Here is a 24,761-nt window from a genome sequence, read left to right on the forward strand (position 1 = left end):
AGACTTCATTTTGAAATTTACTATATTTAAAATTATATTTAAAATAAAACATTTTTAAAAGCTCAAAACAATGTTTCATTTTAGATCAATCAAAATGTTTTGTTCTACCTGAAGCAAGTCCTCCTCCCATCTACAGTTTTTCAGCATGGTCAAAGAACCAAAACAAAAAACAAAACAAAACAAAAACACACCAGTAGATTTTACATTTTTGAGGGACTTTTTGACACTACAGAATTTAGCTTCTGACTATTCTTAAAAACTGTCACATTTAGATTCATGTTTATCTAAATATGCCCATATAATTTAGTTTGAGTTTAAACCACTTTAATTCACACATTTTGGTCCTGCTCTGCATCTGATTCAGCACAACTACATGCTCTCAGGGAAGATTGTGAAATGCCACCCACCCAAATCAATCAATGGGTAATTTGGTAGTACCAGCAAGGAGCAGGGAGAGAGACACACTGAAGAAATCAGGGAGAAGAGACAACATGTGGGAGAAATGCAAAGGTAGCTGCTCTTTTTTCACAGGCTCTCTGCCTCCTATTGTCCAACCAGAGGAAGAGGGGAGCTGATTAGCTCCTTGTTCCCACAACTCCCCTCGTTAATTTAAACTCTTTCTTGAGGATATTGGAGCCTCTCGCTCCATTGTAAAATTACAGTAAAGCTCATTATAACCAGATAGTTGTCTACTCTTCACCTTTTCCGGGTTGGTTTCTCCTATGTCCCCACTATCTTTCAGTTGAACTCATAACCCCACTGAGTCTTTGGGCTCTGGCACTACACCTCCTCATATACTAGTGCCTGTTCTGGTGTGCAATTGAGTCTGTGCTGTTCCAAATTCCAGAATGCCACATCCCACTAGACTAGGACTGAAACAATGACAATAATTTGTGTCAGCTTAACCGTGAGATTTAGCACTTTTGCTGCAGAGAGAAAGAGTTCAATTGCAGGACACCACATCAGGACCAAAGTGATATATAGCTAGCATTGACTGAACACAAGCTCAATGTAGGGAAGGTGCAAAAATGTATTGTTTTTAGGTGAAGGAGTTTACAGGGGAAGAAAGAAGGAATATCAGCAGTCCAGAAACATGGGGAAGATCGGGGTAGAGTATGTGGAAAGGTTAGGGAGAATGGAAGGAGTCAGAAAGCAAGAGAGTTCTGAAAATCGGGACCAAATGACACAAATGAAGCAGCAATTTCAGGTTAGAAACTCGGAAGAGAACTTTGACTATCCCTACCTCAGGATATTTCCCAGAAAGTTTTATACTTTGTTCAGGGCACAATGCTATTTGAATGGTACCATAATGCTTGCATTGGACATAATGCCACATGCATTTGAAAAAATTATGTGAACATTTCAAATTGAAAATAAATCTTATTTAATTTACTTTTTGTCCTCCATTTCTTTTTTTAAAAAATAATTGAGTTTGGCGATACTGCCACGTTCCAGATATGAAGAGCCAGGGGTGCATTCCCACTCTGAGTCTATCCTTAGATGTCCTCTAAGTAGGCTGATGCAATCACACAGCACTCTCCAAATGGCTTAATTCAAACCTCTTCAGTTCTGTAAAAGAGCACTCAGCTTCTCCTCTCTAAAACAGTACCCTGTTTCCCGGTAAAGAAGGAATAGCACCAGAGATATTTAAAGAAGCAGTCCCAGCCATGCAGTTGTTATAAACTGATAAAATTCCATCAGCATTGTAAAGTGACACACCCAGTATAAGACAGTGGTGTACAGACACCCCTAACCAACAGGTCTAGTGACAAGCACACCATCCTGACCACCTCTCAGCTGCCTAAATCACCCTGAGATGTCTGAGGCATTCCCCTCCCCCACAAAATCCATCTTCCACCACTGCTTTAACTAGCCTCCCCCCCTTTACACTCCCACAACTCACATCACCACAGCGATAAGACAGGTATTCTGTTTTTTCTATTTTAAACAAAAATATCATCCTAATGGACAGCCCTTACTCAAAATAGACACTATGATTACATAATCTTGGAATCTAATGCATCACACCTTTTCACCTCTTAAGACATGACTGCTCCAATTCAAAAACTAAAATGTGTACATCAACAGGACATTAAGTAGAAGTTAAAATTCTTCCTTCCCATTCTCTGACCATTAAACCCTGTATGGCTAATGCTTTCAGTATTATTTGTCCCTCAATTTTCATCATTCAGTCACTGTGCCCTGTAAAGGTGACTTGGTTCTTTTTTATAGATCACATTATTCAGGGGACTATGATCTTCCATTTCAATTTACACATCAGGATATAATTGGTCGCACAAGTTAGCAACCAAGGTACAATTTTTTTTCTGATACACCACAAATTGGGTAAGTCATATTTAGATACTATATAGAACAGGCAAAAGGTATTGTTAAACTCACTTGAAAGCTATGTAGTCCCTTCTGTGGAAAATTCTGTTATTTGAAATATATTATTAAAAAGTTGTTAGTTCTACATATTCCATAGACACTTAAAGCACATGGGTAACTTTACACACTAGTAAGCCTCATTGAACTAAGACTACTCACATGCATGAAATTACTCATACACTTAGTGTTTATAGGTTCATGATTCAATATCAGAGCATGTGTTAGAAGTGTTACTTACTTCATTTGATTATGGGGAAACAAATACAAAGAAGTTAAATGATTTGCCAAAGTTCACCCAGCAAGTCTATGGCAAAACCAGAAATAGAACCAACATAATCTGATTCTAAGGTCGATGCTTTAGCTACTATCCTCTAGAGGGAATTTTGGACAAGTTAACTCCTCCTTGGTTTTGCCATAAAGGAACAAACACAACAGCCTCATGGTTTTTGTTAGTCACAGCCATAATATTTCTAACTTTGGTCAAGAACATTAACTTAGAGGTAAAGATTCCTCTGTCTAAACTGTACTTTGTCAAAGCATAGCTGCACATTCTGTCTGTTAGGTACACAGTCTCATTAACACTCACTGTTGTATCAGGAGTACTACATTCTTTTTTTTTTTTTTTTTTTTTTTTTTTTTTTTTAAAGCCCCAGCTCATACAGCCATTTGATTATGTGAGAATCTCAAACTTCATTAATAAAAAGGAAGTGTGCAATCCTCATGGCTGTGAAGAAGTGCTTGAAAATGTTTGTTTTAAAGGCTCAAAATCCAGAAAGTCAAATAAAAACGACACAACTTTATTGTTTGAACACTTAAGGTCAGCAGTACTGCATACAATAGTGTCATGCATTGTTTTAAGACTTTAACGTATGATAAAATTTTTGCATTGGCATAATGTACCTTCCTGTTTAACTTAGAACCTTAACTTAAACTTTTTTGGTATATATTTAGCATGCATTATGCTTCTCATGAAAGTCATTCTACATACATTTTTAACATTAAAGCCAAAACCTCCCACAAAAGGTTTGCTAAGAGCACTGCTGGGGACGGTATCTATGCTACAAGCCTTGGTTAGAGAAGAAGTGAGTGGCTCTTTCAAAACTGCAGTCAAGACCATCCATATGGGATTCAGGAAGAATTACTACACAATTACTACACTATAAAAGAATAATTTACACAATGGCCCAAAAGAGACAAATATCATGGTTAACTTAAATGATCTTTTTTTTAAACTTTGGTTTGCATTTCATTTTCAAACCCAGGAAGACTTGGTTCTGATTATTTGCAAAAGTGATTGATAGGAATGACTGAAAAACGGTACTCTCGGAAAGATACAGAGAGGCGGTGTAATTAATCCATGACTGCCGACAATGGACAAGATTACTACATAAATTGCTCAGACACACATATTCCGAGGGGAAAAAAGCAGTCTTGGAACCCTAGTCTTCCTCTCCAAAACAGAGGCAACTACCATTTGAGCTAAAGGAAAATTCTCATAGCTGCTTATACTATTAGGGACCTTCTCCTCTGTAGCTTAGCTGCTAGAGCAGACAACATTGCATACTTATACAAACACACACACACACACAAAATATAAATTACAGGAGGCCCAGTTCAAATAATCACAATGCAGAGCAAAAAGATTATGTAAGAGACCTTGCTCTAGCAATATCTAAAAATGATCATTTTAATTCTGTGGAGAAAAAAAAGAGGGTTTTTCCCCCTCCCATCAGTGATTATCAGTGTCAAAAAAGGCAAAAAATAAAAACAAACATTTTATTATCTTTAAAGCATTTTATTAACTACCTGCTATAAAACTAAACTGAGTTGTTCCTTTTTTGCATCTGTTATATTCTCAAGGGGTCACATGGATCATAATTTAATAAGGCTTCTAATTCTATTTTCTAGTTATGTGAGTTTTCCTGAATTTCAAAAACACAGTTCATAGCAAAGCATATTACAGTGCCTGCATAAACTACGGATGCACATTTCTGCTCCAAAGCTAAATTTTCCACTTGGTTACACTAGTGTAAATTCACTGAAGCCAATGGAGTTGTTTTGATGTAACTGGAAGAGAATCTGTCCCATCATATGCAAAATATGGGCTGTTGCATGATGGAAAAGATAAATTTATAAACATCTCATTTGGAACACTAGCAGTTTAGTGAATACAGTACTGTGAATTTAGTGAATAAGTACTGTGTGTACTTTTATGTAATGATAAAAATTAGACTTCTAAACCACAAAACAGTTAGCAAAACTTAACATACTGGGAAAGGAGAAAAGACTTTTTATGGAGCTGAAATTTGCATACCTTATTTTTAGGGCTTGATTATTACTCATAGGGAAATTGTGCAGTTGTTTGGTCACCTTTTGGATTCCATCCCAGTCTATGATATTTTATTTATGAATTTATGTGGATTTCTAAAATATGCCTACCCTTTCACTCCTACCACATGTGACATTTAAAAACATAAGTGAATCATACTAAATAAACCAAAAACACAGTATGAACTCTCCTTTCACCTATCTGGTTTATTAACTACAACCTCTTTTACCCATTTATAACTAGTCCAGCCCCTCCATGACTGTTTGGGAAATGAGATGGACCTTGTATATAACCTGAAAGTCAATAAAGCTGCTTGAGAATAAGACAGAGCAGCGCATGGGGAAACACAACTAAGCAAGGCTAAGACAGACAAAGGAAGTTCAAACAGGTGGAAAAATCAGGAGGGAATATCCTTCCACATAGACTCTTTGTCTTCTGGGTCTCAGCTGGAAATGTTTTTCACGAGAGAGACTGAAACTATAAGAAGAAGGACAAACACCCCCAAGGCACCCCTTCCCATCATTTTTACTGCACTTGAAGAGACAAAGGAAGCAGCTGTTTGATTCTGGGAGAGTAGTCCTGACCTAAAGATTTTGATCAGTAATTCTGCTGAAAGCATGTGGTCAAAAAACTTTGCTTTGAATCTAATATACTCTGTTAAGTTAAGCATCAGTAAGCGTTTTATCCTTATTTTTCTTGTAACCATTTCTGACTTTTGTGCCTCATTACTTGTACTCACTTAAAATCTTTCTCTTTGTAATTAATGACCCTGTATTACTCATTCAAATGTGTTCAAGTTGAAAGGCCTGGGTAACTCCATATGGGGTAACAAGTTGTGTGCATATTATTTATTCCCTTAAAGGAATAATGGATTTATTGTTTTTATGTTATCCAGGAGAGGGCTGGGCAGAACAGGACATACATTTCTGGGGGAAGATCCAGGATTGGGGTATGTTGGGGTCTTCCTGCAGCATAACCAAGACTGGTAAGAGCCAAGATGTAGCTGGCTGGCTGCAACACACACAGAGACATAGCTGGGAATGACTTACATGCTGAAGGCATGTGAGCAGACCAGGTTGGCAGCTACAGAGACAAGGCATTGTAAAGGGCACTCACTCCAAGTTACAGGGCAGGAGTGACAGAGCTACTCATTAGTCTGGATTGTACCCTGGGTCTATTACACCACCACCGGTCACAAACTAAAGAAAAGTTGAACCCTGTAGCCAAATGCCAATATTAAAAATGGATTTTGGTGATGTCTGCTACCTGAACATTCAGAAGCTCTTGGGGTCAAACTGCTCCAAATCAAGACAGTCAAAATATATTTTCTCAATTTTTCTGAATGCTTCTCCCAGGCTACAAGCATGAATTATCTCAGATATGGGCATACATCACTATGGCTTGTGCAAGCCAGCTATTACAACAATATGGCAATCAATCAGTAAAACAGTAAGACGCTTCTGTGAAGTTTTGACTTGCTCAGATATGAGCATTAGCAAAGGTCAAAACTGAAATTTGTAATCCTCTTGACTCATTAAACTTGGGCACTTCAAGTAAAATGAAAAACAGATGTCACCCATACCTTATTTTGATTTTGGTTTTACTTAAATTTACAGTTACTTTTGGTAACTGAATTTTGCAAAACACAGCCTTCTTTGCTCATCCGTTCTCAGATGAAATTAGCACTTGGTTAGCCATTTTAAAGTAATTTATACAATCAAAACAGCTGAACACAAACCCCAGAGTAATATATCGGATTCAAAATAAAAATTGGAAGTGCTGTCAGTAAAATAGGAATTTTACAGAAAAAAGTAAAGCTATGAGCCTAATGTGAGTTATTCCCTATTTACCAGTCTAGTTCTTCAAGATGACAGAAAATTGTCTTGAATAGCTTATTAGTCACATAGAGACCTTTGAATATTAAGAGTAAATAATTTGACCAACATATCTTATTTTCTACTGGAAGTTTTACCAGGAAAATTAATAGTTTTAAAATTTGTTAATTCAAATTCAATGAATATTTTAGGTGAACAAGTTTCCCCCTATCAGTTTTGCTTCTGAACTATTCATTTTGATAACTGCATTTGAGTATTCACTTCCCAGGATTCAATATCCGAGCTGTGTGATCAGTCACTTAAATCACATGGTATTATCCCTTCTGTCTGATTCTTTGAATTCAGTGAAGTTATAATAGGTAGAAATTTGTTCCAGTATTTTATATTTAATATTTTTGGAAGTCCATGCTGAGCTGCCAGAGGAGGAAAGGAGCCTGTTGCCAAAAAGAATACATTACATATTAAGTCTCCCTTTCCTTTCAAAAGTTTACCTACTCACTTAAAATTATGTGTTTTTATTTAAAAAGGTATCATCTGTTCACTGATATTTAGGTTGTAAGTTTATAGTACACTAGACAGAGTTAAAAATAATAGGTTTAGATTAATGACAATTTATAAATAAACTGAATTCCTGCCAGATAATCCACTCCATCTTTGTTTAAATGTTGTCTTTCATTTCCATTCCTTGACCAAACCAGGATCTAACACTAACATCGATTGACATTAACTATGTTCCTGTGTCAGGGTGTGCTGAGTCAGCCCTGTCACTCAAATCCCTACCAATACAAATTAATTGGCAGCTCAATCAACACAGCAGAGCTACTGCTCAGGGGCTAATTAAAAGGGGAAGAAACTCCAGCAGCTGGGAGCATATAAATTGAGAGGAAGGAGTCTCTAGAGAGGGGGAAGAGCTGAAGGAAGGCAGGGTGGATGGTGCTAGTCTTGTTCCCTTGTCCAGAAGCAAGTGGTGGAGCTTGCTTGGCTTGTTAATATATGTAAAACAAAATAAAATGGTGGTGGTGAAGGAGACCTGAAGTGGCGTGGTCTGTACTTAATCCTGAAGGATTCTCCAGTGACACCCCATGACAGCTAGTTGGAATGTATATAAAGTATACTGCTGGCTGCAGTTGTGTTCCCTGATAATGGTTCATGTTTAAAGGGAAAGCCTCAGGACTACAAGTTACTGCCTCAAAATTGCTGACTGTGGCTATTAGCAGATTGATACTAAATTAAGTTATGTGAAATGAAGAAAGAAAAGAAAGTGCATGAACCTGTGTGAAAAATATCAAATAAAAATCCTTTTATAATGGCTGTCTTTTCATCTTAGCATTCTGGGGACATCCCAACAATTTCAACCTGTCTTTTGTAGCTTAGGTTTAAAAGTATTTGAATAGGATAACTATTGTTATACAAGTTTGTTTGTCTATTACTCTGTTTTCCTGAGTGTATTCTGTTGGCAGTTTATTAAAATCAGGAATCACTTATGGCTGTTCTGATATTTTCGGCCTGGTATTCACCATTCTTGATTGAAATTTGTCTAAATCACTTCTAAAATCCCCCATCAGGCCATATGCAAAAAGGATCAAATCCTTTTAACTGTATACAGAGAAACAGGTTTTAATTTTTTGTCACCGACAAAGATAACAATTGTTCTCTCTCATGCATACTAATGCATGCTCTTAATGTAGTGTAAATAAATACCAGTAAAGGTCTGAGTACTGATCACTCTGGGACCACACAGCTAATGTTCTTTCAAGCACGGCTCATCCCATATTTAAACTATTTTTGTTTCCTTTTAAGCCATTATCACATCCTAATGTACAGTCTATAATCTGTAGCTGAGATTATCACATAGAACACTGTCAAAGACTTCACTAAATTTAAAATAGCAATATGCTATTAGAGGACATGAAAGCAAAGTCTGAAAATCCATGAGGAACTTTTCTAAAATGTCAAAAAATGCATACAATAGGAAGGTAAATATTTTTAATTGGATGAATTTCATTCTTATATTCCTCAATACTTATGGTGACAATTTCTGATTTAGTTCACATGGTTAACACATCTATACATTTAAGGTCATTGGAACCTTTTTAAAGAAAGCGAAGGGCTTCTTTTTTAAAAAGCAACGAGATTAGCTTGTTTTGGTTTCTTTTTCTGTCTTACTGGAGGTGCTCAGATATCAAGGTGATAGGCATGTAGAAATATCCATAGAGATGGACTCCCATTGCCTATAACCCCAACAAACATAAAAATTGTCAACCCAAAAGCATTTTTGATGATTCACAAGTGGAATCAAAGATCGAGTATGACTTTGCAGCCCAAAGGAGAGCTTGTTTGTCCTAGGGATTCTCAGTGGCTACCAGTTGTAAATTAGATGGAGTATCTATTCAATTATCTCTGCTTTGGACTCATTTCTCGGGGGGGAGGGCGGTCTTGTGGGGTTTTTTTGTTTGTTTGTTTGTTTTTTGGTGGGGGGGGGAGGTTGTTTGTGCAGTTTACTGGGCAACAGAGATGATACAAAACATTTGCCTTTTGAAAGAGAAAACTTTCCAAGTACAAACATTATGTTCCTATATTGGATTCAAGATCTCACTTCCATTATATCAATTTAAAAACATTGTGTGTTTGCCCATAATTTGGAAATTAGTACATTTACTCTTCATTTGTGTCCTGGCCTGCCGACAGGGGGACAAAGAGAGCAACTGACCAGGGGCTTGGCGATTTTAAGGGGGGCTGGCAATTTTAAAAGGGACCCTGGCCTTGGGCAGCAGGGTGAAAGCTTCCCCTAGGGGAGGCTAGCTCCCCGTCCTGATTCTTCCACCCATGCCCTCCACCCCTTGCTCCACCCCAGGCCCTGCCCTTGCCCTACTCACTACCATGTCCCTCCCCACCAGCCTACCTCCCCGCTTGACCCCTCCTCCTCTCTTCAACACCCCGTTTTCCCTCTTAGCCTCCCTCCATCCATGTCCCCTCTCCCTGCTCAGCCTCCCCTCCCCCTGCCACTGCTCACCGCATCTCTCCTTCCCCCCTTCCCACTCAGCCCCTCCAGTTGTCACTTGCTGTCTGGGGGGTGTGGAACAGAGGAGGGGGACCAAGCGATGGGAGGGGAGGGATGTGATGGTGAGCAAGCTAAGTGGGGGAGGGAGCAGGCTCTGGGGTGGGCAGACCGTGGGCGGGACTGTGGTCAGAAGGGGCAGAGCAGGAGTGTTCTGCCCTCGGGCCCAGAATTCCTGTTGGTGGGCCTGTTCGAAGCACCATACTTTGTAGCATGTCATTAACTCATTTTGGTCTGAATCAAAATAATGTAATTGAAAACAACACAATGATGTCCCTTTACAAAAAAATGCAAAGGTAAAAGCAAAGGTTTATGGTAGGCCTGCAAGAGCTGCTTAATCACTTGCCATAGCTAAGCTGAGTACAAGAGTACAGTGTATTGTTAACATTTAAACAATAACTACACTATAATACAGTATCACCTATCATGTCGCTCTAGAAGGCAAAAATAAACAGATTTCACAAAGAAAATTTAGGGATTGATTCCAAATGGTACTGAGCATCTGCAGCGCCCATCAACCTGCATTGGATTTCTGTTTTCCAACCACCATCACTGGATTGATCAAGAGTTTTATACTCTGTACCTCTCAGGATCAGGATCAGGCTGATCAGGATCAACTTAACACAGATTGATTTTCTTCCTGGATATTATGGACAAACTCAGTGTTTATTTTTTAAAAGGAGCAGGAAAATCTAGTGCACTAAAAAGAGGACAGCTGATAAACATGAGATGGAAGGGGCACCAGAATATTTTACCACATTCATTTCACACAAATATTCTTTAGTAACAAAACCTTCTTCAGGGGGTTAAGACTTCCTGCTGAACAGAAGACTTAACAGCCAGTTGTTATGTTTTACTGTCACTTTTAGCAGTTCCACACACTTCATTTAAAATAAAAAACAAACAAACCAAAAAAACCAAAATACACATGGTCTGAAACCACGGAAAATGGAGATAAGCAAGAAACTAAATCATTGATTTATTCTCATGTGTGCAGAAACCATTCCCAAATACGTTTTCCTGACCATGAAAATATTTCCTAGTATGCCAATGCCATGCACTCCTGGAATTCTGGAAGTGTAACCTCTTCCAAGTTGGTAGACAGCACAAAATCATTCCCCAAAATATTACTTTTTGGAAGTGGATAAGTAAGAAGGAGCTAACTCAAGACTGTGGTAACCACCATTTTCAAACCAGGTCAGTAATCAAAATATTTAGCCTACACAAAAGCCTTCAGACACCCATGTTCCAAGAGACCTACTAGAATGGAAATGCTTTCCATTTTTACTGTTATAAAATGAATAGTTTAGCACATAGTGAAAGATAAAACTTTCAGCGTTAACACAAGGATTTAGCTGCATAGGTCCTATTGATTGGTATGGACATCAAACCATAATGGGTGTCTATATTGCATCTGGAAGTGAGTCTCCCAGCCTGGGTTGACAGACTTGGAGTGGCTGGTCTCATTCTAGCATGATAAAAATATCTGTGAAGACACTGTGGCTCAGGCTCTCAAGCCTAGGGAGTGGTGGGGTGGACTTGAGAGGCCAAGTTGCATCCCAAGTAGCAATGTCTACACAGCTATTTTTGGCAGGACACCCCGCAGAACAAGTCTGTCGAACCAAGCTGAGAGGCTCAGTCTCAGATGCTGTGCAGATATACCCTAAATTATTTTAAACAAATGGGGATAGTGTAAAGAAGTAGTTTTGTCAGACAGTTTTGCCACTGGCCACTCAATTTTACAACAGAATCTCATTCTGAGCCCCTGCTCACACACAGACTCTTCTGCCATATATTCTCCATACTTCTCCATACAGTAGACAGCAACTGGTAACACCAGTATGTCTTCTTCATACAAACAGGCACATCAAGTAGCCCTTATGTGTAAATAATCTGAATGAGCAGTGAAGATGCCTTTTTCCAAGTCATAGATTTCCTTATGCCCCATGCCTGGTTTATCTATAGCTCTTTAAAGAGTTATAATTTGCTATTTTAAAAGGAATAAAATTGTAGTGAATGAATATTTAAATATATATCTTACCTCCTCCCACTGATGTATGTATCTAATTAATCTCGAAAGTCGTAATAAACGTAACAGGCTGAGGATTTTTGTAAATCTCACAATGCGAAGTGCTCGAGCCGTCTTGTAAACCTCTGAATCCATCCCTTTTTCTACAATGAGAAAAATATAATCCACTGGTATTGAAGAGATGAAGTCAACCACAAACCAGCTTTTTAAGTAATTCATCTTGATGACTTTAGGGTCCAGTATTATTTCAGAGCTGTCTTCATTGACAGTCCCAGTTCTAAAATTCATGATCAAATCCAATAGAAAAACAGTGTCTGATGCCACATTGAAAATAATCCAGGGCGTTGTTGTTTGCTCTGTAAAGAATGTGATTCCAACTGGTATGATGACAAGATTTCCAACCATCATTATAAGCATTATTAAGTCCCAGTAAAACCTACAAGAAATAAAAATCAAAGAATTATTGATGTAATTATAAAATAAAAACTCCATCAATTTAATGTTGAGTATTTAGATGGTAAGCTCTTTGGGGCCAAGTACTTGTCTTTGCATCTGTCTGTAAAACACCTAGCATACTTTTGGCACCATGCAAATCAGTGGCAGTTTTGCCCAAGAGAGAACTACACGATGAAACCCATGTACAATAATATCTCTTCTTTGTATTATCTTTATTTTAATAAGGCTATGGAAGTTCTTTTAAGCCATTTGATACATATACAATCACTGTAAAGACTAATGATTATATAAACCTTACACAATCTACCTCCTAATGATTGACATCTGGGATAAATGCAAGATTGTGGCAAGGAATTAGTTTATTCCCTCCATGGCATATCTGAAAGGTGAATGTGTGATTCAGTAGATTTCCCCAGACTTCTTGTCAAAACCTATCAATGTGTTTACATAAAAATACTGATGCCTGATGTCAATCATGAATGCTTTAGAAAGATAATGAAGTTCTTTCTTGCTTTCCATCCAAATGGAAACCCAAAATCTAGCAGACAACATATTAAGGGCAGGTTCCACATTGCAAATATACTCATGCCATAACTGCATTGGAATATAACAGTAAACCTTGAAGTAAAAATAAGACTCAAACAAAACCACCCACATCCTCACACATTTTTTCAACCTGAACAAAACTATCTTTTATGAGGTACTGAAATGTTTGGATAGTAGAACTCAGGAAAATATTTTTGGAAAATAATTTATTCACTCAGAAATGCATTATTGGTAAACTTGAACCATTAATGAATGTATATTGAGTTCACACAATAATTTCTGCCAAACTGAAAAGTTTTGGAAATGTCATAATGGAACATTTTGTTTTGATACAACTTGAAATTTTTCATTTCAGTTTTGAGCATTTGGACATAAAGCAAAAGAAGATGATAATCACAAAATGGCCTGGAGATTGGGATGAGAAGGAGGAAGCCTCCCTTGTAACCTTTATCTTGGTGGATAGAGAACACAGGGCTATTCTTATGTAGGTCGTTCTCAGTCTCTCCTATTGAAGCTATCTCACTTTGTCTAACTAAGTAGTCATTGGAGCAAAGACTTGAAATTGGACCTCTTACATGGTAACGGAGTGCCCAGATCACCAGGCTATATAGATTCATTCTCACTCTCTTTCCCTGGCCCAATGATAATGAACTGCCACTATGAATGACAAATAGTCATTGGAACAACTTCAACAGGGAAGATTGAGAAGAACCAATATGTAAACATCCCGTAGCCAGCAGTTAGATCATTCGTCTGGGAGGTAAAAAACCAATATTCAAACCATTTCTGAGGCAGAGATGGGAATTGAACCAGGGCAGGGTTCCCACATTCTGATGGAGTTCTCCAACCCCTGGGCTACAGGTTATAACAGTTAGCCTCACTTTCTTCCCCCACTCCATTTTGTGAATCTCGGCCTGTTTTGCTTTTGTCAAAATGGCCAAAGTCTAAATGAAAAATTTTCAGTTGGGTCAAAACAAGATGTTTGGTTTCCATTCAGCTTGAAGTTTTTTGATTTGATGAAAATTTCTAAACATTTTTGCTTCACCCTCTAATTATATTTTAAGCTTTTTTTCAGAATTGCCAGTGAAATAAAAAATCCATTATTCACCCAGCTGTATTGAATTTGGTTAGGTGTTTCCATGTCAGAATCACAGTAGTTGCATCTTCTGGATACCTGATGGCTAGCATGTTTCTCTATTCTGCAGCAAAAAGATCTAGAAAGGCTCTGCTGGCCATTCTACCATCAATGTTGCTTGAACTTTTGAGACTGAGAATTGTCCCTAGTGTCTCAAATCCCTAATGTTTACTGTGAAAATGGGGAGTTAGGTTGGTAACCTGCCATGCAGAACATGCATCCACTGTGATTGGGATGGGAGGCCTTCAGGCTGGGACTTTAAGTAGGAGGCTGCATGACTTCCCCACAGGACACAACTCAAGGGAAAGTAGACTCTATGTCAAAGGGGACAGAAATTGGAAATAGTACCACATCTTAAGCAACATAAGAACAGCCATACTGCGTCAGACCAATGGTCCATCTAACGTGGTATCCTGTCTCTGAGAGTGGCCAGTGCTAGATGCTTCAGAGGGAATGAACTTAACAGGGCAATTTTGAATGGTCCATCCCCTGTCGTTCAATACTAACTTCTGGCAGTTGGATTTTAGTGGCAACATGTGGTTGTGTTCACCACTTTGGCTAATAGCCATTAATAGACCTATCCTCCATGAACTTATCTAGTTCTTTTTTGAACCTCGTTATACTTTTGGCCTGCACAACATCCCACGGCAACAAGTTCCACAGGTTAGCCATGTGTTGTGTGAAGAAGTACTTTCTTTTGTTTGTTTTAAATTTGCTGACTATTATTTGGATACATATACAACAGAAGAAGACAAATGATGTAACTAGTTATATAAAGGACTAAAAACAACTAGAGAATGCATTATAGGAGAACCAGGAAGATTCCATATGTTAAAAATCTTTGCTCCAAGGAAAGTCAAAAGAGATTAGTCTTTATTATCAAGCTATCTTTAAAATGAAATTCAAAATCACTTTTAACAGACTCTTGCAAGTAATACCCTATTTATTTCATGCACCCTTATTTCCTTCTGGTGTATTTGAAACTTTACTATAAATGAGGGATGAAAGCAAACTTACAAAATTTTCCCATTTTTTCCAGACAAACTTTGTGGCTCCAATTTGATTGAAAGGATTCCTTGATGACATTGCTGGTATTCATTGGATTGGTATTCATTGGATTCATTGGATTAAATGCCTAACAGTCCATTATCAAGACTAGTAAAAAGGATTTTGAGTTTATGCAAAAATAGGGTTTTTGGACATGCTAGAATTGGTGCATAGATGAGATAGCTGTTCAATTTTCATATAGAATAGTGCTATAGCCCATAATTACTATCCCTGCAATCACTTCTACAAAACTATCTCTCAAAAAGTGATTTAACTGCTTTGGGATAATTTAAGAACTTCACCAAGAAATCCTGAAAACTGATAGACGAGAACTAGAATAATCACACAGTATAAGCACATTTATCTATGGTTCACGCCTAAACAAGTTATTGCTTGACTTCAATTGACCTTGAAGTTTCAGAGCCACAGGGAGTAATTATATAACTAAGGCTAACCAGAGCCAAACAAACACCAGCCAGACAAAACCCGAAACACTGAATGGGGAAATTTCATCCCAGAACAATCCAGTGTATAAATGGATAAATTATACATTGTAATTATGCAAACTACTATGCTCTTCCTAGCATTGAATGTCAGCAAAAATTTATATTAAAATCAGGAATTATAAAACAAAGTAAAATAAAAAAGCTAGACTATAGGATTGTATCAAAGTTCTGAATATTTTTTATTCCACAAAATGTAATGTAATCGGATTACTTATAAAGAAAATGGATGAATATCTCTTCTTCCTTTAAAAAAGTCTCTAGTACCCTTCTGTTTGTTCTGGATTGTATGATATCTTTCTCTCTGGCGAGATAGCCTGGGTAGGCCCCCCCTTGCATCTAGAATCATAGGGACCAAAGGGACCATTGCGATCATCTAGTCTGACCTCCTGTATAGCACAGGCCATAGAGCTTTCCCAAAAATAATCTCTAGAGTAAATCTCTTAGAAAAACATCCAATCTTGATTTAAAAATTGTCAGTGATGGATAATCCACCATGACCTGTGGTAAATTGTTCCAATGTTTAATTACCCTCAGTTAAAAATGTACATCTTATTTCTAGTTTGAATTTGTCTAGCTTCATATTCCGCTCGCTTTATCATGTTATACCTTTCTCTACTAGATGGACTCTTCAATTATCAACTATGTTTTCCCATGTAGGCACTTATGGACTATAATCAAACCACCTCTTAATTTTATCTTGTTAAAATAAATAGATTGAGCTCCTTGAGTCTATCACCATAAGGCATGTTTTCTAATCCTTTAATCATTCTTGTGGCTCTTCTTCTGAACCCTCTCCAATGTATCAACATCCTTTTCAAATTGTGGGCACTAGAACTGGACACAGTTTATGCATCCCAGGATTGTATTAGCTTTTTTGGCCACAGCATCATGTTCTGCTGATTATCTACCAAAACCACCAAATCTTTTTCATAATCTTTTTCTACAGCCTCTACTGCAGAGAGGCAAAGGAAGCATCTAGAAAGTAATACAGTGCATTTCCTACCTATAGTGTCAGACCGTTCAGGTAAGAAAATACATGCTCAAGTGCTTCATGAGGTAGTGCAATGAGCTGTCACTAGAACAGAGAGAACATTTCATTTTAAAACATCTTTATTTTTTGTAAAACAAACCCTTATTTTGAAAATTTAGAGTTCCATGACACCCTATAAAAGATTCTTCTTTATCTAGTTCAACTATAAGATTCTATAAGAGGAGAAATTGAGAAGAACCTGCGTTGTATCTGTTATAATTTCAGTGTAAAATTCAGTTTGATTTATTATTTTGAAAACATTACAGTAAGAACTACAAAGTGAGTGGTTAATATACACAGTTTAAAGTATCAGATTTCCATAAGGTATTATACAGTTTCATAAACTCTATTATATGATTAAAAGGACAAATCCTTGCACCACCTCCAGAAATCCAGAGAGTGTCCTGGTAGTGGAACCAATGCATTTCCACTGTACAAGGAGGAGCCTGATTTGGATGTGTTCCTCCTGAATGGCATAGAGCCCAGCTCTGTCAGGGCTCTGCCCAGCAGTTTGCAGGTTGTGTTTGGGGACAGACGAATGGGTGGGTGTGTTATGCCAGAAATGCCTGCAGTAAATTCCCTCCTGCTGCCGGGGAACAACTAGGACTGCTCTGCTGTTGCTTAGGCTAGTGGGACGATTCAGGATATCCACATGCCAGCCAGTTATTCGACTTGGAACTAATGTGTACATGGGGCAAGGTCTAAAAGTCCAATAAGGGGGGAAAAAAGCATCCAAGAGTTTTACTACAGTGCTTTGTGGGTATTAATATAAAGATACTGCAATATTTCTTTAAGGAGTAATTAGAGCCAAATAAACTTAAAAGATATCTGTCAGTCCCAGAGTTTCTAATTTCTGAGCTTTTACATTGCACATCAGCAACAGCGACAGTGTAGTTATGAATCTGTCAGCACTTTCTCTAGAACCCTCTTATTCAAGGTTTAAAAATTAAATCCAACAAAGGTGCTTTGGACCTAACTGATCATTTGCATCTCCATACCTATAGTTTCAGCTTCATTTGCCATTGCCGGTATTCTGTAGATGTCGTTCCTGTTAAAATATTTTATATTTATTAGGGCAGGGGCTGTTAGCACCACTTATTAAAGTTGCCTGATACTTCCTCTTATAGACCCAATTTTCAGTTGTTTATAACTTTGCCAAATTAAATATTTGGGTTGCAATTTTACATGCTGGGTGTCTGCATCAGGCTGAACTTTTTTGGAAAACTTCAGCCAAAATGGTTCAGCTGTTTGCAAGAACAAGGCTGGGAAAAATGCACTGTTTAGCTCATGTTAAAAACTTCTGGCAACCTTTCCTTTGCTTAGAGCAGGGACTTGAAATTTGGTAGAGGGCTGGCCTTTGGGTCACAGATGTGCCTTTTGCCCAAGTTATAAGCCTTTGGAGGGGTGGGAAATCACAGACTATATGCTCACTATAGATGTCTTAGATTTTAGCAGCTGAAGTCTCTGAAGATTCCATTTTCTTGGAGCATACTCCATCCTCTCATCATTCCTAGAGGTAAACAAGCAACACATGTTGTCTGAGCATGCTTCATCCCCTCACAGCTCTTGCATGTGACCAGAGTGAGACTGTACCATCCACACATAGCAAATGAGAATGCTCTAGCACAGGGCTGGACCCTGGGCTAAGGGGGCTGGGCACTGGAACTGAGAACAAGAAGTCTGGCTCTCCTGTGCTCTCAATGAGTACTGGTACTTTGGCAGCCCAAAGAAGGAAACCACCTGATCTGAAAGCATAGGGGACAAGAACCAGACCTGCAGTGCGGGAGGGGGGAGAGGAGGGAAAGGACTAGATTGGGACTGGAAGGGGCAGGGAAGGAAGAGAAAAAAGAAAAGGAAAAAAAAAACCAACTAGTGACTGGGAGTTGGGGAAAGATTGGGACTGGCTGGGAGAGGAAACTGTATGGGAGCCAGGAAAGGAAATGAGTGGGGATAGACTGAGATCACTCCAGCAGCTGGGGGAGGAGGGGAAACGGACAGGCTGAACAAGGAGACAAACGAGGAACCACTGTGGGGAGAAGTAAAACAGATGTATCAAAGAGTCAGGGTGCAGGGAGAGAACTGGGACTGGCTGGACAGCGAGACAAGCTGCCAAACACATGACAGGTGTTAGTCTCATTGCCTAAAGCACTACTGGAAGCTGCTCATACACTATGGTGATAAACATGGTATAAAAACATATAGGGAATAGAATAAACTGGAGAGGAAGAAGGAGTAGGGGTGAAGTAGACTGAGATTGGACAAGATACTCGAGGAAGGAAAGAGGAGGAGTAGGGGCAAATTAAAAAAGACATTGGATTGCGGGAGTCAGGGGACTAGGACTAGCTGAGCAAGGAGACTGGTGACAAGGAACGAGGGATGGTATAAAATATTGGGACTTAGACATGAAACCCAGAGGGGGAGACTAGGACTAGCTGGGCAAGTAGACTGGGAATAGGATGATGAGCTGAGTTGTGTGGCCTGGGATGGTGATAGCACTATCTCCCTTGCCTTAAACCATAATTTTCAACCCATGTGCACTGTAAAGAATGATCCCAATCTTTAAATTTTATATACATTTATCTCCTAAGAAACTAAATACCCTTACCTATAAATCAGCGGGAATTCTAACGTTTCTTAGTCAAATTTTGATAACAAAGTCACAAAATAAATTGCATGACTTGTCAATTATAAAAAGAGTTATTTAAATAGCAAAAATATAATATAAAACCAGGCAAGTCATAGTTGTCATTAAAGTGTTATCTGTTGGGTTTTTTTTAATATATGAACTTTTGCTTTTAATTGAATATCTTCCACTTCAGATTGCAAAACCTGTTTACTTACAATGACTCTACTAAATTTTCTACATTCACTGAAGATACAGTGCTTTTGACACCTCTGGAATCTACTGAAGATTTGTTGGTTTATTTATTGCCACAAGATATCCTAGTTAGGATGAAGAGTCGGTTTAAAATGAATGCCTACCTAATAGTGATTAAGAATTAATTAGCATTAATTAATGTTTGTACAGTGCTTTACATTGCAAAGCAGTCTATGTGCTCTATGTAGCATTTTGTCTGTACCTTATTCAACCAGCCTGGAGGGAAACTGAATTTTATTTAAAATCATTTCACTTGTTACTTATTTTAGTTATTGCAGAGACCTGCTTATCCCAACTCAAAGGGACATACATATTTGGGGGGAAAAGTCACTCTGATTTGTTTTTCACTTCAGTATTCCTCTTTCTGCAGCATGCTGCCATGAGATGGGGAATAAGGAGTACTTAAGCAAAGCACAATGTCCTTGATAAAGTTTATTTTCAATCTATGATTTCTTCTTCAAGGCACTTCCATGTTGATCTAACAGCAGTTGTCATTGGGCTCACAACTTCAATAAGCAGAGAAGGCTGCATCTCTCAATAGGGCACAAGTTAGTGTGACTTGACGCTACACAGCAATCAGGGCTTTGCCTACAATCAGACTTCTCTGACTTCCATAGAATAGAAGAATATTGTGGATGCAAGACTTGTGCTAAGGTTTAGCAGGTGCAATATCTCAGAAATATACAGTCTGAATATCCTCCCTAATTTTAGGATTAGAGTCCTTGGGGCCTAAATAATTATCATCAAAGACCATTACGACGTTAGGTCACAGAATGATCTTTCATTTAGAAGATGGATACATTATGTGACTAACTAAAAGGCTCTGAGGACATATACAGCACATGTGAGCAGGGATTAAGTGAGTATAAATTCAAATATTCATTTTTACTCTCCTCCTTTGGTGTTCAGAAACTGATCACATGGTACTCTGGCAGCTTGAATAATGAACATTTAAGTTCACTATCAGAGCAGAGGAAAAACATTTGTACATATTTTATTTAAAAAAAATGCATGAAATTCATAGTCACAAATTCATGTTTATCCAGTTGTATAAACTGGAAGAAAAATTTAAAAAGTTAATTCAAACAACAGGAAAAATATTGAATAAATTATTCACTGAATATCATTCAGCCAATTCTCTTTATTACATATGAGCCATGACTTTGCTGTATACCCACAGCAGAAGAGAGGAATTAAAGGAAATATTCACAGATTTTACTAAACAAATCTTGTATCTTCTCTTTGATTGAGCCCCTTGATTAAACACTAGAATATGTTCATTGGAATACTTACTCCAACTTCCATTCTTTTCTTCAAGCACAATTTTTATTTTGTATTTCATGAACCATCAACACCTAAAACAATTAAATCAATGCTCTGTGTAGAACAATTTTGCTAGAAACACCAGTACTTTGAAATCTTTCTTACAAAGTGTTATATTAAATACAAATGTTCCTATTTTCCATGTCAGAATTTGATTCTCATTGGAGGCATCATCTTTCTCGGAGATACCTTATACATGCTCTTGTAGTAAGTTTTGGCTTTTAGTAATAGAATGCAAGCTAGATGAGTTCTCAGACAACTTTAACTTACATATCTCTGGAATGTGTGCTTTATCATTACACACACAGGCCCACATCCTGCCAACGATTTCAGTAGTGTAGACATCTGTGCCTGATCCTGATTTAATTGGAACACCATGAAAATTCAGAGTTCTATCAGTCATATTTTGCCCATTCAAAATGAGCACTCCCTTCCCTTTCGCAAGGTTTTCTTGTATGCCTTTCACCTGTTTAGTAGGAAATGTACCATTCTGAAAAAAAAGGCAGATGTGAAATTTTGCAATTTGTCTAAGAAAAATTGCATTCACTTTCATCTTCCCAGAAAACTCCACTGAAAAACTACAAATAATGTAATGTTTCCATTGGTTTGACTTAGACGCAGTGGTTCTCAACTTGCAGCCCAATCAGCATACAGCTGCGGCCCATGTGACAGGTAGTATTGGATGCGGCCCACAATGGTAAATAGGTTGAGAACCACTTAGAGGTATCTCTGTAATACAAACCATGAGTTCTTTCCTTCCTTTTGGACACTGAGTCACTACAGCAATGATCTAATAGGAACTGCTGTTGGGAACATAATGGGACAGAAGATGTAACGTAGCAATTTTCTGCTTTTAAAACTTTTAAACTGTTACATTTTACTCTAATGTTGGCTTATACACGCTCTCTCTCTCTCACACACACACACACACACACACACACACACAATACTACAAATGGTTTATTGAAGTCAATAAATGTCTATCCATTCCTTTCAGTGGATTTTGGATCAGGTCCATCACCTTTCTAGTATGAATGCTTCACAAAAATTAATGCTAGAAAACCAACACAGAAACATTCATACAAAGTGAATAGAAAATAGGCGTGAATATGACATATAGAAACTAATATTTATATTTTAATTAATATTTTCCAAAAAATTCACCCAGCTTTACATATTTTCTACAGTATACTGTTCAAATATTCCAAAAAATGAAGGTATTTGGAACAGTAATTTGCACTTGTGTAATACCTGTCACTCAAAGAACACAGAATACTTCATAAACAACAGCAGATTAGGTGGCATAGGCTGGAAAGGAGATATAGATAAGTGTTATGCCCATTTTACAAATGGATGAACCAGATAAAGAAACAGTAAGTTGCCCAAAATCATACAGTGAGTCAGTGACAGAACTTAGAATAGAAACAATGTGTCTCCTAATGCTTATTCCCTTGTTCTAACTCCTAGTATACAGTCCCTATAAATGTGAGGTAACGTACTCGTAATACAAAGTAATTTGTTTTACTTACATAGTACCAACCCTTAATTAAAATCACCGGTTGACAGTATGCTAATTTCTTAATTAGCAATAAAACTTCTGCAGTATATCACTTTTAAAAAGCATTCTTACACTCAAATTAGAATGACCAATTTACAAACATTAGAAACTGTTTTAGAGAGACAGAGATATAAAAATATTTCATCTGCAAATACTCCAGATCCTTGTGTTAGATCACACGCATTAATTAAGAATTTTGTGGTGTCTAATTTTAAAAGTTTGTTAGGAATTTCACAAATAACAGGAACCCACACTCCGGAAAGAAATAGAGGCTAAAGTTGGGGGAAGCCTTCCACAATTCTTGCCAACAAAGCTCACTGTAAAAAACAAACAAACCTAGGGCATTCAGTATGTTCCCATACCTTAGGAATTTGGAGTTCTATGTAATGCTTGTAATGAACAATAACATTGTTAATGGTATGCCAGTGTTAATACACCATCATTCCACTTCAAAATTCCAATATTCAGTACTTTTCTAACGTTTTATAACCCATTCACTACTTCCCTACCCCAAACACACATACCCCACTATTTTAGTGATCATTAAAGTTTCTATCTGCAAGAGGAAATCCATGGTTTTTGTGTATCCTCAGAGCAGGTACAGTAGAGGCAATGACAGTGAAAGTTGCCCCATAGTCATTACAAACATGCCTCAGACCTATGCTAGTAACACCACTTTGACGAGATTAACATTCTTTCAATCCTTGCTGTCTCTGCCAACAAATGTTTATGTGCACTAAGTTGTTGATTCCAGTGTATTTTTCTCACAGACAGAGGTGTTAATATAGGCCACCGAAGAGCCATGAAGTGGTAACTACTTTTGTTTGCTAACAACCGGGGCTGAATCTGAATCAATAATCTAGAAGAACAGCTCTATATCAATCTGAGTCACCAAGTAGGATTTACCCAGAGCTGACAAGCAACTGTCAACATGTGTTTTGTTGTCACATGGTATATGATTGGTAAAACTGGGCCTATTGTATGCAAGACTAAGTATACAGTCAAGACCACACAAACATGGTGTTGCAACCTAAATAATGAGGAAGACTTTCCATATTTTACATGCAAAGTACACTGCAGAAAGCAAAGGTAAAAGTTAATAAATATGTTGATATTATTAACTGATTTTATAAAAGGTTCCACAAAGGTCTAGATGACACAACATACCCAGTGCTGTGTGTGGTATGGTCCCCCACCTATTAACAGATACATATGTGGCTGAAATGTGATTTTGATGCAGAATGTGAATGAATGTAAGTAGTAGCATGATACTGTTACATCAATTACATGATTACCTAGCTGATTCATTTTATGTGGCTGGCTCCTCTGCTCTGAGTTCCCTATTACTCTGAATGTGTCAATAAATACAGAGAATGAAACATAAATTTTCAGGTCATCCTTTGCATATCTGGGGGTAACAGTGGATAAAAAGCTGGATGTGAGCCAGCAGTGTGCCCTGGTTGTCAAGAAGGCTAATAGCATATTGGGCTGCATTAGGAGGGGTATTGTCAGCAGGACACAGGAAGTGATTATTCCCCTCTATTCGGCATTGGTGAGGCCATATTTAGAGTATTGTGTCCAGTTTTGGGCCCCCCACTACAAAAAGGATGTAGACAAATTGGAGAGAGTACAGCGGAGGGCAACCAAAATGATTAGGGGGCTGGAGCACAGGACTTATGAGGAGAGGCTAAGGGAACTGGGCTTGTTTAGTCTGCAAAAGAGAAGAATGAGGGGGGATTTGATAGCAGCCTTTAACTACCTGAAAGGGGGTTCCAGGGAGGATGGGGCTAGGCTGTTCTCGGTGGTGGCAGATGACAGAACAAGGAGCAATGGTCTCAAATTGCAGTTGAGGAGGTCTAGGTTGGACATTAGGAAAACGTTTTTCACTAGGAGGGTGGTGAAGCACTGGAATGGGTTACCTAGGGAGGTGGTGGAATCTCCATCTTTAGAGGTTTTTAAGCTGAGGCTTGACAAAGCCCTGGCTGGGATGATATAGCTGAGGTTAGTCCTGCTTTGAGCAGGAGGTTGGACTAGATGACCTCCTGAGGTCCCTTCCAACTCTAATATTCTATGATTCTATGATATCATCATCTCCAACGGATTCAGATAAAAGCATCATTCAATGATCAACAAACTTTTCAACTGTAACCGTGGTTGTTACAGGGTTATAATGTCCAATGTTTGCACCTGCAAACTTTAAATAAAGGTAACTGAAATATCTATTCTTTTTTCTTTTTACAGATAGTGGTTGGTATTATATCCTCAATCAAATACCACACTGAAATATATAAATTAATATTGTGTATTGTGCTTTCAATGGATGGAACCTTTGAACAAAAATTGTTATTTTATCTAATTGTTTGGTAGTATGAAAAATACTTATACTATACACAATACACAAAAACTAAGCAATCTTAACCCTGCCTCCTGTGTGTATCCATTATGATGCAATCTTATTACGTGATGACATACTATATTTTCTACAGGAATCCTGCCTCATTCAGTATGCAGGATGGACAATATTCCGTGACTAACAGCACTTCAATATTTCATTTCATCCTTATCTTTCAAAGCATGGCTAGACAAAAGTCATGCATCCCTACACAGTAGGAAGCAGAAGTCCCTATGCACTTCTCTTTCCAT

At 37.9% G+C, this 24,761-nt stretch overlaps 1 protein-coding gene across 1 annotated transcript in view; it reads right to left on the reverse strand.

The window, feature by feature from the left end:
- HCN1 (hyperpolarization activated cyclic nucleotide gated potassium channel 1) overlaps positions 1–24,761 on the reverse strand; it is a 276,543-nt gene that overhangs the window by 237,653 nt on the left and 14,129 nt on the right. The window contains exon 2 of the mRNA XM_067545675.1: positions 11,652–12,075. Coding sequence (XP_067401776.1) covers positions 11,652–12,075 — 424 coding nt within the window. The remainder of the gene's footprint in view (positions 1–11,651; positions 12,076–24,761) is intronic.

This window comes from Emydura macquarii, unplaced genomic scaffold, assembly GCF_026122565.2.
Source record: "Emydura macquarii macquarii isolate MOO-44397 ecotype Brisbane River unplaced genomic scaffold, CSIRO-AGI_Emac_v2 contig_1045, whole genome shotgun sequence".
Classification (NCBI taxonomy): domain Eukaryota; kingdom Metazoa; phylum Chordata; order Testudines; family Chelidae; genus Emydura; species Emydura macquarii.